Source organism: Cryptomeria japonica, chromosome 2 (genome assembly GCF_030272615.1).
Source record: "Cryptomeria japonica chromosome 2, Sugi_1.0, whole genome shotgun sequence".
Classification (NCBI taxonomy): Eukaryota; Viridiplantae; Streptophyta; class Pinopsida; order Cupressales; family Cupressaceae; genus Cryptomeria; species Cryptomeria japonica.
In genome coordinates this window covers 656552894-656571995 of record NC_081406.1, presented here as the reverse complement: position 1 = coordinate 656571995, position 19102 = coordinate 656552894, and the positions used below count along the sequence as shown (strand labels likewise).

The 19102-nt window shown below is 33.9% G+C and overlaps 1 protein-coding gene across 1 annotated transcript in view; it reads right to left on the bottom strand.

Moving 5' to 3' along the window:
• The window catches only part of LOC131034070 (uncharacterized), a 123824-nt gene extending 107909 nt beyond the window's left edge, over positions 1-15915 (bottom strand). Inside the window, exon 1 of the mRNA XM_057965421.2 lies at positions 15394-15915. Within this exon, the coding sequence (XP_057821404.2) occupies positions 15394-15597 (204 nt within the window). The 5' untranslated portion in view covers positions 15598-15915. The remainder of the gene's footprint in view (positions 1-15393) is intronic.
• Positions 15916-19102: the final 3187 nt, after the last annotated feature.

Below are 19102 nucleotides of genomic sequence, written 5' to 3'. Positions count from 1 at the left end.
TTAATTAAATCATCAAATTTTAAAACACCCCCCCTCCTAAGTTGTAATTTCAGCCACTTTGCCTAGAATGGGCGACTTTTCTTTTTTTCTTTTTTGTTCTCAGCTCAATGGGTCAAAATGTACAATTTGGGGGCTAAACGTCTTAACCTTTTCGGCCTATTGAGCCTTTTTGGCGATTCTACATTTGAAACCTTTTCAGCCTATTGAGCCTTTTTGGCGATTCTACATTTGAAACCTTTTCGGTCTATTCTTCTTTTTGTGTGCTTTACCTCCTTTTCACTTTTTCGAGCAAATAGGGCGAATTGCACGATTTTGATCTTATAAGTTTTTCGGCCAAATGATGGAAAATGCATGATTTTCTATTTCGAACCTCCTTCACCCAATGATTTTCAGACCATTTGAGGAAAATGTACGATTTGGATTCTTAGTTCGGCCCTCTGAAGATTCTTCCGCGATTTTGTTGAAGGTGTTTTTCGACTTTGTCGAATTTCTTACTTCTTCACTTCATTCTCGGCCTTTAGGGGTTATTTGTTATTTTAGGCTAAATGGGTCGAAATGCGACTCTAGATGGTCTTGTTCAGTTTTGGCCTTTGAAGCGATTCAGGAATTTAGAGCCTTTCGGCCTAAAACATTACTTTGTGAGTTTGCACTTTTGTAATTTTCGGCTTGCAAGCCAATTTTGCAAGGTTCTGATTTCACTTTATATTTCGGTCTCATAAGTTAAATCGTGTGACTTGGCCCTTCTTTGCTATTTCCGGCCCCTTGCTTTCCTTTGCGTGATTCTGCTTGGTATTTCGGCCTACTAAATCGATTTTAGAGCCTTTGCTTGCATTTTGGCCTTAGAGGCCGATTTTGAAACTTTAAGTTGTCAGCTTCTTAAGTTTAAATGCGAACTTAATGTCTTTCCCCCTTTTCGGCTTATGAGACCATTTTGATAGACTTGCGCAAGCTAGGGTTTACCTTTCATTTTCGGCCTTTTAGCCGATTTTGCGAGTTCTGAACTTTTCGGCTCAAAAGACTTCATGAGCGACTTAAAGTTTTGTTTCATTTAGACGCCCTCTTTGATTTCGGGTTTTCTGAGTTAATGGCGTGATTTCAAATCTAACTTTACAAAAATCACATTTCGCCCTTTCACTAATGATTTTCTGATTGATGGGGCTTTTTGCACGATTTTCTCCTTCTCCTTACATTTCGGCCCTATAAGCCGATCTGTGAGCTTTTGAACTTCATTTCTATCCATTTTCGGCTTGAAGGCCGAATTTGCGATTTTGAAGCCTTCCTAACTTCTTTTCATTGCTTGCTTTCTCCTACAAGGGCAGACAGACATGGGGGTCCCCATCAAGATTGGGGTGTGTGCAGAACGCACAACAAACTTTTCAAACAAAAACATGAATGAGCACTTCTTTGGGTTCAATTTATGGAAGATTTGATGTTCCCCATAGTCATACTTTCAACTGTGGGGTATAATCCTTAATAATGTGTTTTACTCCTTTATCTGATAAGATGTTTACTTCAGAAATGAGCATAAAACATTATATATACTAGATTGAATAACATACGTATAACTTTAATCATATTACATTATTGACAAAGAAGTAAACTAGGTATATTCAGCCACTTTTCATCCACCCCCACAGGGACTCTAGTCTAATTTTTATATATTATTTTCTTTTTTTAATACAGGTGCCTTTAATAAAAGTATTTTCATTTATATGCCCATTACAATTCTCTCTTGCAGGTTTTGTTTATATATGTACATACATATGCATATGTATAAGTGATACGTGTCTGGCATGATTATGCAAGCGTATATTTCTGTTTACAGCCAAATGTATAACCAGTGAATATTTAATTTCAACAATATACAAGAAGATATTTGTGTACATTTGAGTCTATACATAAGTTTTGCATTTAGTAGGCATATATCGGTTTATTTGTACATTCACTTGATACATAAGTTTTTGCATTACCTGAGATTAGAATTTGTGTGGATGCACCTGTATACTTACATAATTTTCATTACTAGTTCTACAAAACATTTCAGAAAATTAACAATAAATAATATGCACCCCGATACATGTTCTCCATAACTTTTACACAAAACAATTGTGTTCCATATTACAGATTTTACATCATATGCATATGTTTTTTCCTAAATTTCAAAGACATTTCCAGATTTGCTAATAGCACATCATTACTCCCAGCAACCATGTGAACCAACAAGACACTAAATGCAGAATACAAATTTATCACTTATTCCAGCCATTTAACACAATACACTTGCTACTTTGAAAATAGATTTACTTTTCAAGTAGCACAGAATCTTCAGGTAATACAAAATCTGCAAGTCAAATGGTAGGTAATCTGCAAGCCAACAATATTACAATCCATAGGATGTATGGTAGAACTACAAGTCTGGGTAATAAATCTGCATGTGATCTTTAATATGATCAAATCTTCAAAGATTCATGTAGCTTTAGATGACCAACGGGAGGTACTCACCACCCTACAATATGGCGTCATCAAGTTCACATGGCTGTAGCCAACACCTAAGTCAGGAAGCCATCGTAGAATAGATATAAACATTTTTTTAATAAAAAATTACAAGCAACAGCGGGATGAAAACAAAGGCTGGGATGGACACAACGGATTATTTGCACTGACCCATAAGAAGGGGATCAAAGGAAATGCAACCTTCATTAAAACCATATTAGGGGTTCTCAAACCCCAACAAACATAAACATTTATAGCCATTGCAATTAGTATACTCTTAATTTCTTCAACACACCAACACAACTTCTACCTTAGTTTACACCACATCATAGAAAGAATTTCAGTTACAGCTTCCTATGGGAGGATTCCTCACCTCTCAACCCCACACGAGGCCTACCCTGAATCCAGTGGGAGATCCAAAGCCTGGGTAAACAATACAAAGAAGCACATAGCCAAACATATACACTATTTGCAACCAAGGACAAGAGCGATTTCGTCACTCACAAGAAGGAAAATAATACAACAATATTCTATAATTTCATAATATCTTAACTCAATTTTTAGAATTTTCCTTACTTTTTAACTACTATCCAAAACAGAATATTATAACACAAGGATTGAGGAAAGCCTACCTCAAGTTTTAGCTTTTCAGTTTCCTGCTACACGTGCATTTCCACCAGCTTCTTAAGAGTTTCCTCAATTTCTGCAACATGAGAATTTAATTATAATTTTATGTGATTATGGTTTCCACAAGTTATATAAGTTAGGGATAAGGTATTAAACATTTTAATAACATTTATTATGTTTGCACCTTATTTGGATATGTATGTTGTAGACTCGTATATTAATAACTTTATTTCATGTTAATGCTAATGGATTAGTACATTCTATATGTGTTGTCTAATGGATACAGTAGATTGATTATTATTTATGGTTATACTATCTTGGATGTTTCATCAAATTCATGATTTATGATGGAGAGTTAACTAGTACTCTTCCTTGACTTACTCTTCTTGTAGTGGTTAGTATGTATACGAGGTACTAGCCCTAATACAGTGTTTCATACAACATGGAATATTAAATGTAATTTCATGTGATTATGATTTTTACAGGTTTTAGATGAGTTGTAGATAGAATGCTAGACACTAAAATAACATTTATTACAATTATCATTGTTTTAGAAGGGACTCTGACCCCATTTGTCAAGCCCAGCTTGCCTAATGTTCTAAATATCTTAAGTGGTCATTTTATTTGTTGAATTCAATTATGATAGTATAATTTATGTTTAAGAAAATATTCCCTAATATGCAAACTTGGATTTGCATCATTATTGAATTTTAAAATGGGAGTAAATGTGTCTTAAGGAAGAAAAAGAAATTAAAAATAGCACCCTAAGCTAAGTATCTAGGGGTTGGGTACTCCAAGGGACTTGTGTGATGGAAAAATACGCTTGCAAGGAGGTGGAGGGAGAGGATGACAACTCAACCCATCCCTCCTACCTATCTTACCCATCAAATGCTAGGTGCAAGTTACATATATAGGAGCTTGAAGAAAGACCCATGTGTCCCAATGGCTTGGCAATCCTGTTTAGACCTCTCTTTTGGTCTTTTGAGGGATTTTTGGATATATTTATCCTGTTTAGACCTCTCTTTTGGTCTTTTGAGGGATTTTTGGATATATTTATCTTGTGGTTGCATACCTGGAAGAATTCTTTTTGGAGACTTTAGAGACAACTACACTAGAGAAAATTTGTGACTTGTTTGGGTGGCTTGAGAGGATGGTAAGGAAGAGAATTCACCATTAATTGAAAGCCAAATTTTGAGTTAGGCCTTCCACAATTCCTATGTTGTTTTTAGTTTTGTATTCACTCTTAAAATAATAGGTTGATCTTACGGTTTCCTCTTATTCCTAAAATGAGTTAATAATAAATTAGGAGCAACGAAATACATGTTACCGAAAGCCTTTATTAATATGCAATTAAAAGCAAATAAATTTCCTTTCATTCATGCTCCTTACTTTTAATTAGCTCTACTTAACCTTTATATATCTCTCCTGATTATAAATATTATAGTATATATTCAATTATGTATAATATAATGAATTTTATATTGTAAAAAATATAGTATATATAGTATTTAGAGATATGAATGTATATATATAGAATGATATATATTATAGTGATATTATGTTAATCCGTATATCATATAAAATAAAAAGAATGAGAGATGTTTATATCTTATTTAATAAATGGCCATATTTTTTATGGAATAGTTGGATTTATATTAGTTAGATAAACATACTTTTTTTACAATTGTGAGATACTACAAATATATTAAATTTTGAAAACTAATTGTTTATTTTTATTTTTTTACATACAATGTTCATGAACTTCGAAATAGCAGAAATAATAATAATAGTAATTAGTGGTACATATATTTTAGACTATTTAGTGCTTAAATTTTGCAGGTTAGATGTGTTAGAATGCATTACACCTTAAATGTGGGTCATATGTTCATAAAGAAGGCTTGGAAGGGGGGAGGAGGGGGGACAGGGGGTCCCTGTGACTAGGATATGCCTTTTGCTAAAAATGCCCAACCACTGCCAAATTGGAAGAATAGAATAAAACTACTAAGAACGACTTACAGCTAACTCCTAAGAACTACCCAAAAGCTAACAAAACATAACAAGTTATTGTATGGAGTCTAGACTACAAAATCCCTCTGAAAAGGAAAAGCTAGATTCATAATCGACAAGCAAAGAACAACAATTATATAAATAATGTAAAATCAAGGAAACTGTTCCAATTTTTGGAGGTACTAAAGAAGAGGAAAGGTCTACTTGTAGATGTTTCATTTGTTCAACCAAGACAATAAAACCATAACTTGAATGTTGACCACAAAGAAATGATGAAGATCCTTGGAATGTGAACTTCGGCACAACTAGCTAGGAATCTGCAATTGGCTCTTCAGCTATTAGTAGAAAGGAAAATTTTGTCATGCGGTCTTAATAAAGAAAAACCTAGGTGATGCAATTAAATATAATAGCAATTCATTGTAAGACACAAACCCATATTAACGGATGGCATCAACTATTTTAAAGGGCCAAATAGAATTAGGAAAGTAAATAGCAACTTATTTCAAGGGTCAACTATAGTTAGAAGAAAGTAAATAGCAAGGGCCAACTATAATTAAATAGTACATAATTGCCAGCAACTAGTTAAAGAAAATAAAATTATCAATGATTATTTAAGTGCATCCAAGGGCAGCGATTCCTCAAGAATTACAATTAAAATTTGAAAAAAAACACTCAAAGGCAGTGCTTGGTTATGAGGAGATGCATCCCTTCCAAAGGAGATGATGTCAGTGAAAAGACGTAACCTTACCCCCCAATCAAAGATATAAAAGGGGAGACACTTCATTTGTAGAAGGCATCAAGTGAAAAATCATTGGAGCAATTACAAAATTCTGAAGTCAAGTGAAATCTGAAAAACAAAAAGGAAAATTAAGATACAAAGGCAGAAATAAATGTTATCATCAGCAATAAAATATTGTGAGATAAGTTTGAGAATAGAAAAAGGTTATAAGTATATAGATGCATGGATATACCTTGCAGAAATTAAGTAATTGCTCATAGTAACTTAATTGCATTTCCTTTTAAGAATAATTAATAGCTAATTGAGTTTGAATTTATTAGAAATGGCTTGCAAATAGGAAGGACAACTGGCCTTTCAAGTTCACGAAAGGTGAAGAACCAACCATTCCTTCATCAAGTATGCCACCTTGAGATGCAACTTGTGGGCTGAGAGGCATATGAGTACTCCTAGGCTTGGTGAGGAAGGCAATCTTCATGCTTCTTATCAAGCACGCTACCCCAAGATGGATGGATTGAAGATCTTAGCATGCTCGTGGGCTGGGAGGCGAATGAGGGCTCCTGAGCTTGATTGAGAAGGATGGTGCACCTCCAAGGTGGACTGAGGGATGGAGTGAACCAAGCTCCTGCCATATTTGTGGGTTGGGAGGTGAATGAGTTCTCTAGAACTTGAGGGGCTTTCAAGAACGCCACCCTAAGATGCAATGCTCTTAGACTAGGAGGCGTATGAGCGCACCTAGGCTTGAGGGTCTTCCCAAGTACGCCACCCCAAGAGGGATGGACGAGGATCCACCCATGCTCTAGCAATACAAGTACAACCATCCTTGTGATTCCGGTTCGCAAACAAATCTAACAAATTCCTAATGTAACTACTATAGGAATATGCCTTAGAATAATTATTAATGCCATTGGGGTACTTTGATTTAAATACGATTGATGCTCATATGGATTTATATATTATTATGAAACCTTGATATTTAATGTTAACACTTTGTAAATTTAGATGTTATCATATTATTCTTACTTCTTAATGATTATTAATTAATATTGTTTGTAGGACCTAAACCAAGATTATCTTATTTTGAGCATTGCAATTGATTATATTATTATTAAGTTATATTTGTTATTGAATTGCATTCTTCAACTTAAGTTGGAATTGTCATTTTAGGGCAGAAATCAGGAGGCTCTCAAGAAGGGACATTACAAATTTAGTAAGTATATCCTTATCATCAACACATCTAGAATATTGTGCATCGTATGAAGAATGCACTCACCAGTGAGTATGCAATTCAATGGACTACCTAAGAAGACTATACAAACAAGTTGCCAAGTCTAAATGTACAATTGACTCCAAAAATACTTTAGCAAGTCGATCATTGTACCCAAACTATATTTTTGGCATTTCAAATATGTCCCCATCATGAAAACCTTGTTCAATTCTCTGACACACCATAAATTGTCGTACCCAAATCATTGGCCTATTGTAATTAAGACCATAAGGGATGGCTCCCCTTTTACAGTGTCTTGCTAGAGGGCATCTATTAGCAATTTTAAAAGAGTGTATAACAATAGCTGATTTATCAAACCATATGTCTAAACATTAAAGTGTTGTTTCTATTTGGGATCATATGGCAGGTAGATGAATGGCAACAATAGGATCCTTGTCCCACATGGTAGCAATAGTAGAACATTCATTCAAAACCATATGGCTGAAAATTGAAGCGTTGTTTCTATATGGGATCATATAGCAGTTACATGAATGGCAACAATAGGCTCCTTATCCTACATGGTAGCAATAGTAGAACATTCAAGGCGCATGAATTGAGAAGTGGGTTGTGGTTAAGTGTGTCATACAATAGGAGTTGAGGTGCCTAATTTTAATCATTTGGCAAAGTTATAATGAGCATAAGACTGTACAATGGTAGACTTAAAAGTGAAAATTAGAAGGCTATAAGGTTGCAACATGAGTTTGTTTAGGTTTTTCGCACTATATGGTGACAGCGAAGAACTGATAAACAGACTATACAATGGCAAGTGACAATTCTGCAAAGGATGTTCTAGAAAGTGTCATATAGTAGGAGGAAGGAACAAAAGGTTTTGGTCATACAGCAAAGGAAGCAGACAAGGAGCATGGCAGAATAGTGTGCAACGTACCATTAGCAATATATGCAAACTGAGCAAATGTAGAGGGTGTATGTTTTGAGTTATAGACTCTAACAAGTGCTTGGAAGACAACTATATAAGAGGCTCAAAGCTGCCAATAAAATTTTGAAATATTGCTACAAATAGTTGGCCATATTATCATTTCCGCTCTCCAAGCATAAGTCTTCAAATGACTGTTAGCCTATTATTCAATTTCCTATAGGCTAATGGGATGTTGCTAGGGAAACAATTAATAATTTAACTTAAGATGTCCAAAAATAACTTTACGTTATATTCATAAAAAGAGAACTTATGTTTTATTATTACAAGCTTGTTTTTACAAGAGAGGGGATGTTTAATTAATAGGAACTTCTACATTGTTTTTAAAAAAAAGTTTTGGACGGAAAAGGGAAATAGAATAAAATGTTCAATTGAAATCCCTCGAGAGCCTATAAATGAAGGATTTGGGCAAAGAAGAAAGCATTCCACTTATTATCAAAATCCAATTTCTTGAGATTGAGCATACGTTCAATCTTTTTTGCCCTAGGACAAAAACCCTTTGGCAAAATGGATTGAAGACAAAAACCCTCCTATTTATTTGACTAATTCAACTTAGGAACTACTAGAATGTTGGACAATTGCAAAACTATTTCCAGAGGCATGTTGAATTCCAAATTTGAGGAGATTATCAAATTTCAATTTCTTGCAAATCATATTTTGATTTAGATGTGGAGAAAACCATATCATAAGTTGGTTGTACCATTTGTGAATTTCATAGCGTACAATTCTTGTACTTGGTTGTACCTTTATGCATCCCTTGTGCAAATCGTCCATCATAAAAGAGAGGCAATTAGGCATCAAAAGGAGTCACGACCTATAATAAATGCAAACTATTATCTTATACCAGTTGAACCATTTCTAATGTCAGTTGTACTTATTAAATAATGTAATGTTTCTTTAATGGTCACCTTAATTAGTTTAGGTAGTTTCTAGTTCTAGCTTTTGTTCATGATTGTTTCATTTAGAAACATCATCTTTGTAAATCTATTTAAGGAGCCTTCGTCTCCTTTGTTTAATACATCGATTATTTGAACATGGTATCAAAGTGGGTCAATGGGGTTTTTCAGAATTTGGTGAATTTGTTAATAAAAAATGTGTAGCCTCTTCTTATCTGGAATTTTTTTTCTAGAAATTTGCTGTTCGATTTTTTATGAAAAAAAATCGTTGGAGCTTTCTACTGATTTTCGAGGGTTTTTGTGAAGGAGGATTTTCATGAAGGAGGGTTGTTTGCATGTTTGACGGTGTTTTTCTTCATGATCGTGCCTCTGTTCTTCATGGCAAATTGTGACCTCATTTGTTGCTATTTAGCAGCCGTTTTTCAAGCCCGACGACCTCCATTTTCATCTGTACCCGGTCGTGGCAGGGTGGTGTCACTTTTGGGTTCCTTTCTCTAAGTGACGGCCCGTTTTTATTTGACGGCTCTACAACCCAACGGCTCAGATTTTCCTCTGACCCGCATTTTGGTGGTTTTGACCCGCATTTTGGTGCCGTCTGTGGGTTTTCTGATCGCGTTTTCTGATCTGGGCATCTTTTTCTATGTTTTTTTTCTGCGAACTGGCCCTCATGATTTCTCTACGTTTTTGGAGCCATGTGATTTTGCATCTGTCTGCTCATGGTTTGACATTGGCTCGTGATCTTCCTTCTACAAATGCTGACACCTCTATTCTTTTCTTACGGCTAGGTTTTTCCTGAAATCCTTTGCGCTTGTAACCGCGACCTGCGATGTCTTCATCTCTTTGCATCAACATGGCTGGGGCATGCAGACTACCTGTTTGTTTGGCCGCCTAGAGATGTTTCGGCTTGGGTTTTCTAATTTTTGTCCATAAAAAATTAGTGTTGGTTTTTCTAATTTTTCTCCATAAAAATTAGTAGTGGGTTTTTATAATTTTTTCTCCTTAAAAATTGTGGAAGGGTTTTACCATTTTTCCTCAAAAAATGAAGTTTTGTATGCTGATCAGTGTCTTGGATTTTGTGCCAGCTACTTTCTAATGTTTCAATGTCTGGGTTTTCAAAAAAAAATCCTAAAAAATAGTTTTTGTGTTTTGTATGATTTTCTCCTTAACAATCGTTTATGGGTTTTCAAAAAAAAATCCTAAAAAAATAGTTTTTGTGTTTTGTATGATTTTCTCCTTAACAATCATTTATGGGTTTTGATCGATTTTTCTTCTCAAAAATTGTGTCTAGTTTTAATCAATTTTTCTCCTCAAAAATCGTGTCTGAATCGTTTTTGGGTTTTATAATTTTTTCCTCGAAAATTTACTGTAAGGTTTTATAATTTTTTCCTCAAAAAATTACTGTAAGGTTTTATAATTTTTTCCTCAAGAAGAAAAAAAAAATAACTGTTTCGAGGGTGATCTCCACATCAAATCAAAGATTTGGCGATTTTTTTCAACAAAAGTCATGGTTTCTTGCAGCTATTCTAGATTGCACCTAAAATTGCTAGGGCAACAATCTACACAAGGGTTTGTTGATTTTTCCTCAAAATCATGGTTTTTGTTTGAGAAAGGGAGGGACAGTTTTTGTTTTCCCAACATCAGGTTAGAAGGTTTTTGGTTATCTTGATCGTTAACATTTTGCAAATCCAGGTGGGGTCTCAACAGTAGCAGAATGTTCTAAAGAGAAGGGGCAGCCTTCTTTGTGTTTGTGATCAAAAGACCTATAGATTGTCTTTTGTAGGGCTGTTAAGACGATGACCATTAAGGGAGGGTATTAAATAACGCAATGTTTCTTTAATGGTCATCTTAGTTAGTTTTGGTGGTTTCTAATTCTGGCTTTTGTTCACGATTGTTTCATTTAGAAATATCATCTTTCTAAATCTATTTAAGTAGCCTTCATCTCCTTTGTTTAATACATTGATTATTTGAACAGTACTGTTTTGTGGATTTACAGCATTACATAGGAGTTTTGGGAGCGTAATACCAACTTTATAGTTTGGGCTGTACAAATTTGCAGACAGCTACCATATTTCAATTTTTAGGATTTGTTCAAGGTGATAGCAATTCAAAGGTTTACCATTCCTTTAAACTTATCCAATGCAAGCCATCTATTTTTTATTTGGAGGATTTTGTGACATTTATCTTTGCCATATGTAGTCTCCAGCATTGGCCATTTAGTGAAGTAGCTATAACAGCAATTTTCTAATATTTGTCTTTATCTTTCTCATGGAATATTAAAACATTTATATGCTAGTTATGTAATCTCAAAATTATTGTTGAATTTTCAATGTTAATTTGCATTGTCATTTAATTTATATCTGAACCATTCTCCACCAAATTAGTTATATTTGCAAGTCTGGAAGGCTACACCGCCATGACATAAGTTTAGTTTTCAGTTATTGCATCCATTGTAGAGCTATGTGGCTTGCCACCAATATATTAGTATGCCAAACACCATATGTTCTCACATTGCCCAAATCAAGAACTTGGTGTTCAAAAAGTTTGAGGATTTATACATTTTTGTCATAAAGTTGCAAAAATTAAAAAAAAGTTAGTTTGGGACATTACACATACAATGGAATTAACATTGATGGATGGCCATACAGTCGATGTGTAAGGAATTTTATAATTATTATTTTCAATTTCCTCCTCCATCCATCAGGAAACCACACCTTTTCCTTTAATATTTCTCTTTATTTTTATCATGTGGGACCTACATGTAGTGTACTTTCCAACTTCATTTAAATTTTATTCGTACTTCTATTTTTGATCCACTACAAGAAGTTCCATTTTCTTTTTTTTTTAATAAAGTTTGCTAAAATAGTCTTCTAACTTCATCTCTTGTTCTTGTATACAATGTAGATAGGGTCCTTTGTAACAATTGTTAGCACAACATGAAAAAATAGACTTTAGATTAAGAATTTTAATAATGTGTCATATTTAATCATACTTTCTTGAACATTAGTTAAGTCCAATTTTGATGCTTCAACAGAATCTATGAAATCGATCATATATCAGCTTCTCAAACTAAAATCATTTCATTATCACCTTCTAATCCCAAATTTTCATTTATCAACATAAACTTTTTATACTTCATGTCCTCCTTACTTCCAAATTGATGTGTGAGTTTGTCATCAAACTCAGCACCACCCACTTCATATTCTATAAATTCTAAGTGATAAGTGCAATGAACAGATCCTTCACATTCGTCTCATTCTTTTACTTTGCTTCTTCGATTTCTATTTAGTTACAGTCATTCTAAAAGACTTCATAATCTTCCGTTGCCAATGGAGATACCTCTAAAAGAGCTAGTTTCATCATTTGACGAAGATTGTAACTCCAAAACCCCTTCATCGTTCAACTCTCTAGGACCCTGGTCTCAGCCTTTTGATCATTATTTATCAAAGTCCAAATCTAATGATCTATCAGCCAATGGAGCTACTGCTTTGTTGACTAATAGGTTCTTCAAATCTATGATTTATTTCCAGCCTTTATTTTTGATAGACAATAGATTATTTTTCTAGTTATGATCAACCTTGCTGATGATTACCTTTTGGCCCATGAGTACTCCAAGTTCTTTTATGACATATTGATCCACTCCCACCAATTGGAAGGTTGGTGACAAGATTGCGCTTTTCAAGGTTTCTCTAGAAGCAAATTCCCACCAAATCCACCATTGAAAGTACTATTGGTGAGGGTACTTCCTAATATTACCATGTGTACAAACATTGGCCACCAAGCTAAGTTTACTGTTGACAACTTCAAATTGATCAGTAGATTCGCTAACAGAGGAGGCTCTACAATTGGCTCTTTTTGTTTTGTGTGGTTTCCCTCACTTGATATTGCATCATTCGGTATGAGGTTTATATGATCCATCTCATAGTTAAAAAGTTGAGATTTTGTGGTTATGGCTTTCTTTAGTTTTTGAATGCTAGCAACAAATCTATTACCTTTACAAATACTACAATTTGGAACAATTGCCTTATAATAGCCTTGTTCAAACCCAATTTTCTCATAGTTGTCTCCACATGAGATTGTGGAGACCTGCAATTGGTTAAGCTGCAGTGCAGAAGGAAAGAGAATATTTTATCTGCTTTGAATCTGTAGTCAAACACTTGCTGATCAAGATTGCGTGCATCAAAGTTGAAGAGCTAAATAAGCCAAAGTTGATGTATAATGCAGAAACATCCTTGTCACTATTTGATCTCCATGTTTTGTATGTGGCAATGTGCCCAATCTGAAAGTTGGCATTCAAAATTTATCTGTAAATCTACTGCTGTTGCAAATCCTGTTGCTGTGCAACATTCAAAGGTATTTTGTTGTCTTTCATCATAGAAGTATTTGGAAATGGATGTACCTCTAGAAAAATATAATGGTCATAATTTTCACACATGGAAGGTGAAAATGCAAATGCAATTGATGAACAAAAGTTTATGGGGTATGGTTAATGGCACTGAAGTAGTACGGAGTACCTACAAATGCTAAAAAGAAGATTGATTGGGAAAGTAGAGATGAGAAAGTCAAGTCCATTATTGTTCTTGCTCTTTCTGATTCAGAATTACATCATGTTGATTTAGAAAAATCGTCTAAAGAATTCTGGTATGAATTAAATAAGTTGATTGGAGCAAAAGCAACAAATGCAAAGTTCTCTTTGAAGCTGCAATTATTTAGATTCGAGATGTCTAATAATATAACTATGTCTAACCACATAAGCAATCTGAGATCACTCATTATACAGCTCGCGAAAATTGGTGTTGCAGTTGATAAAGAAGATGCTAAAGCTATTTTGTTGAATAGTTTGCCTTCAAAATATAACAATGTTATATTTACTCTAAGTCAGATGTTGTCACAGACTTTAGAAGATGAGATTTTGATGCTCTTAGTTGAAGAAAAGAGTGCAGCTAAAGGAGATTTAGGAGAAGATGCTCAGCTTGAACTTGCATTATACTCAAAGAAAAGGGTGGGAAAGAAAATGTCATGTAAGAATGAGATTGAATGTTACTACTGCAATTAATTGTAAAATTTGTGCAAATGACCTTCTCAAAGGCAAAGTTAAAGAATTGGTAAATATAGCTGATGTTGGGAAACCAAAAAATGTTGTTAGTGATGAGGACATCATTAAAGATGAAGAACTTGTTTTATTTTGAAAAAGGGAGTGTTTTGAAGATAGGAAAGGATGCAATAGAGGCTAGATAGATGCTCAAAGGTGCTAACGGATTGGAGAAACTATACCTCATTGAGGTTATGAGACATACATTTAAGGATTGGTGTCTGTCCAATAGTTTGGGGGAGATCCGAAAATCTAGAAGTCTAACATCATACCTTTATGAGGGTGAAGAGATACTTCATGTGCAAATGGTATGTTGGGTACTTGGATGATAGCTGCATGACTATATCAGCAATTGAGGAGTGGCTTGATGCAGTTGGAGAACCACTTAAAGAAGTCTTGTTGGTCCAAGAACTATTTTCAAAGAATAGCTTCTATATAATGTACTGTTTTGTTTTGTTTTTTTGGTTGCTAGTCAGTTTAATTCCTAGTTTGTAATATGTAGAGATATGTTAGGGGAAAATCAAAATTCTGTTATTCCTTAAGGGGGGAGTGTTAGAATAAGTCATACAAGCTGCTGTGTATGTGGCAAATGAAGTGCACATATGTCTAAGAGTCCTAGTTACATCTTCAGTTAACTGTCAATAAGTAATAAATTGCTGGCAACAATTATAGTTTGCTGTCAATATAATTTGCAGGTTTATCAGAAAGTAATTGTGTCTTTTATATGTATAAATATATACATCTATTAATGAATAATGGCATGGAATGAGCCTTCCAGCAATTCCTTTCTCTGCGGCAATATTTCATCTGTCCTGTTCTGATTTTCTCTCCATTCTTTGTTCTCTGTTTTTAATTATTACTACACTAAGGCAAACTCTACCATTATCCTCTACACTGGTGCAAATTTTCACTTGAGGATACAAAAGAGCACACAATTGTCACACGAAAGTGCATCCCACCACAATCCTCTACATTGGTCCAATTTTTTGCAGAGGATACCAGAGCGAGGTTACATGACAATACAAAGCATTATCTAGGACCTATGTTAAACTTAATAGAATGAAATAGATAAAATCCGAGTCAATCTGAATCAGAATAAAAAAATTCGCAGTAAATTAAAAATTTGATGTTTTCGATGTCCATAAAATTTAGAAATAAGCTTTTGGAAATAAATGTGTAAGATCTTAGTATAATAAACATTTTGGACTACTTTAATTTGTTCATGACAGGGACAGAACAATATTGGAAATAGCGTACTGATACTTCACGGCCTATGTGCTACCTTCTCAAGCTTAAGAAGCTCGATCATTTGCTTTCATTTTTGAAGATTTAGTTGAAAAATACCTTGGATTTAGCCTCCACAGGAGAACAAGGAGGTTTTCTTTTCAGCGGCGTCAAAAGTCCTTGACTGCGCAGGTCATCCTGCTCATCCTGCAGAGCTTTCATTTTAATGCTCCACAGCTTCCCTCCGACCAACACAGCAACACTTCCCGCCACGAGCAACACACCCACCCTTTTACTACCCTGCGACTTACTCATAGCCGCCATTCCCCCCAGCCTCGGTAAATTCTCGCTCTATTCAATCAAACTTAGAAACCAACGAAAAAGAAATGCAGGCAGTGATGTTCGACCCCGAGACATTTTGCTCCATTTTTAATCATGTATATGGCCACCGCTTACACGTTACCAATGAATGTGAGGGGATATGTGTGAGCGACAGAGAATATGCAGTTTATGTATGTTCCTACAAATTAGGAATCATGCCGTTAACAATCTTTTTATTTTGGGAATTCAATTTCTTGTTTCAGAATTCAGCTGTAATGTTCTGAGGCTAATGGTAAGGAAAGCAGCCTCTTTCTAAATCCCTTATGCTTTGGCTTTTAATGTTTAATAAATAGGAATTCAAATGCCGTGTTAAGAATGCAATCATAAAGATTATTTATTTTATATTAAATTGTTATTATTATTATTAATAAATTGGTTTTCAAAATGATTAAAATAAATATCTATTTTAATTTTTATTTTTTTAATAATGAAGAAGATTTGAACTCAACATCATCTAAATGTCTTTTGATTTTTTCTATTTTTATTTGTCAAAATATAAATCAAATAACTATTTTATAGATACTTAATTCACACTATTAAAATTATAAAATAAAATTTAAATTAGTAGAGAAGAAATATTTTTCTTAAGAATTTGATTTTATACAATTAAAATAGAAATTTAAATAAATAATGCTTTATTGAAATTTAATCAACATAATAATTTAAAAATAAAAAAAGTATTTTAAAATTAGTAGGTATATCTATATCAAATATTATAAAATAATATATATTGATATTAATATTTTATAAAATTCATCTATAATTTAAATTTGAAGTGTCATATATTAAATTATATTTAAATGTTATTATTAGTACTATTGCATTTAGTTCTTAATTATCTATTTGTTGCACCAATAAAAATGATTATTATTTTTGTTTTCAAAATAAACTTGATTTATAAAGTTGAGATTTATATTTTTAAACTAAAAATTATTTATCTACAATATGATTGGATGAAAAAAAATGGTGTTATAAATTGGTGTTACAGGAACAAATTTATAGGAATGATAGATTTTATAAGCTTTTTTTAGATTTCTTTATATTAAAAAAATAAATGTCTATTTTAAGTAACTTTTTTCATTCTTTATTGACAATCTTGTAAACAAAGTGATTTCTATATAAATATATATAAATTTTAATTAAATATATATATATATAGGTAATAAAATTGATTAACTATTGTAAAAAGTTTGATTCACGCCATTTAAATCAAATCAAATAAAAATTTAAATAAATAATTAAACTAATTCATTAGAAGCATTGTACAACAAATATTTCTATTAAAAACAAGTGCCACGTAGCGGCGAGTATTTGCCTTTATAGTTCTCCAATAAAAATATTTGTTATAATTTTTAATTATTATAATTTTGAATTATTGTGATTATAAAATTATATTATTATAATTATATTGTTATGATATTAATTATAACTCTCATTTCAATAAAATAATATTAATAATTACAATATAATATAAACATTTGCTTGTTAATGGGCTTCTCAAGGTTGATTTGAAATCCAAGGGGAAGGAAGTTGTTGATTGGATGAAACCAGATGTAGGATGAGCGAAAGTCAACTTTGATGGGGCACCAAGAGGGAATCTTGGTCCTTTAAGTGTAAGCTTTGTGGCAAGAGATTAGAACATAAATATTTTGGCAATTGGAGCTAAACGATTGAAGGGAGGTACAAACAATGAAGTCAAAATGCAAGCAGCTTTATTAGCAGTCAAGATGGCCAAGAAATTAGTAGCATCCCAACTGCATTTGGAAAGTGATTCTATAATTGTTATCCCAAAGTGAACTTTGATGGGGCGGGTATCCATCCTTAGAATAAGCATCCATCCAAATAGAATAGATATTTGGTGATATCAATTTTTCGAAATTATTATGTTTCTTATTGCAACTTCTAGATTTGATTGTGTTTGTATTTTCTGCATCAACGTTTTGAATCACACACTATGATTCATCATCATGATGATAAAGAGCTCAAAGAGTGGAAAGATTAGATCATCGTCCTCCCAATCCAATCTAAAGATAAGGAAAATTACTTCTATAACTTAATCATCCATGATCAAATCATCATCCTCCCAATCTTGACCATAAGGGGAAGGAGAACGAACCCAAAGAGGTATGATAGCCAAAGTAGTACCAGACATCTCACTTGCAACAAGAGCTAAGGATGAGGTTACCTTGACATTCTCATCCATTAACTCAATGTGAGCCAAGAGTCAATAATCTTGCAAAGATGGTTGGAAACGTTGAGATATCCTCCATAGAGTCAAACATACACTACTCCAAGAACAAGAAGCAAGTGACTCAATTAAAGGTTGTGAAATAGGAGTTGCATCATCAACCTCTAGAAGAGGGGCAATAACCAACTCTTGAGAAAGTGGAACCTCCTCAACTAATAGAATAGAAGAAAAAAGAAAGAAATAAGTTGTAGAAGTCAATTTCTTGTGACAAAATTTAGAAATAGAGCCCTACTCAAACTTACACTTATACAGTTGAGATGAGACCTTCACACCAATGGCGATAGGCTGGAAGACCCCTAGAAAACCGTGATGAAGATGCAAAGAAGAAAGTGGAGGAACATACAAAGTCACACTAGACACCACCTATGTATGGAGCATGTTTATGGGTTACAAGAACATGGGAATATCAGGAAGAGAGGTGAAAAGAGGGAGCTCTAAGGAGGGAGCAATGAAAAATTTCACCCTCTTAAGATGAGGCTCTTTGAAAGCCCCCAAAGAACCCATAAGAAAAACAAAGGAAGGGGTAGAGACAGGAGCAAGGACAATAAGGACAACAAAAACTAGAACAGGAATGGAAGAAGAAGTGGGTGTGGAAATTGAAGACTCATCCTCAATCTTCAATGCAGCCTCACGTTCTTGAGCCATCGCCCATAGACAACACTTACAATCACATGCAAGTTGGTTCCGACATAGATGGGCTCCAAGAATAGAAGCCTGAGAAGACAACATAATATATTGTATCATAGGTGGGGACATCTATGTCATTGATAGTGGAAGAGAAGGCTCAACTAATGAAGTATGAGGTGCTATAGAAATAGAAATTGTAGGCTCAATCAAGGACGCCTTTCCTCTTTTTGTCTTGGGAGCAGTTGGAGGAACAAGAGGATCCCTTTGAGACTAAGAGACAAGTACTAGAGGTGAAGAGTGAGGATGTGTGGAATGCTTACCCTTTTCATATAAAGTAAGGCGAGGGATATATACAAGGATGGGAAGCTCAAATGGATGAAATTTAGACTTCAGCAACATAGGTACCTTTCCTCTTTTATGTTGGGTACAATCGAAGGAACATGAGGCACTGACAAAGGTTTTGTCATCTATGGAGGATGAGGGGGTCTTCTCTAAAGAATAGGTTTGTCCTTAACTCCTAATTAGGAGGGAGAAAAAGATGAAGTGCGCTGGTATACAAGAGTAGACTAAGAT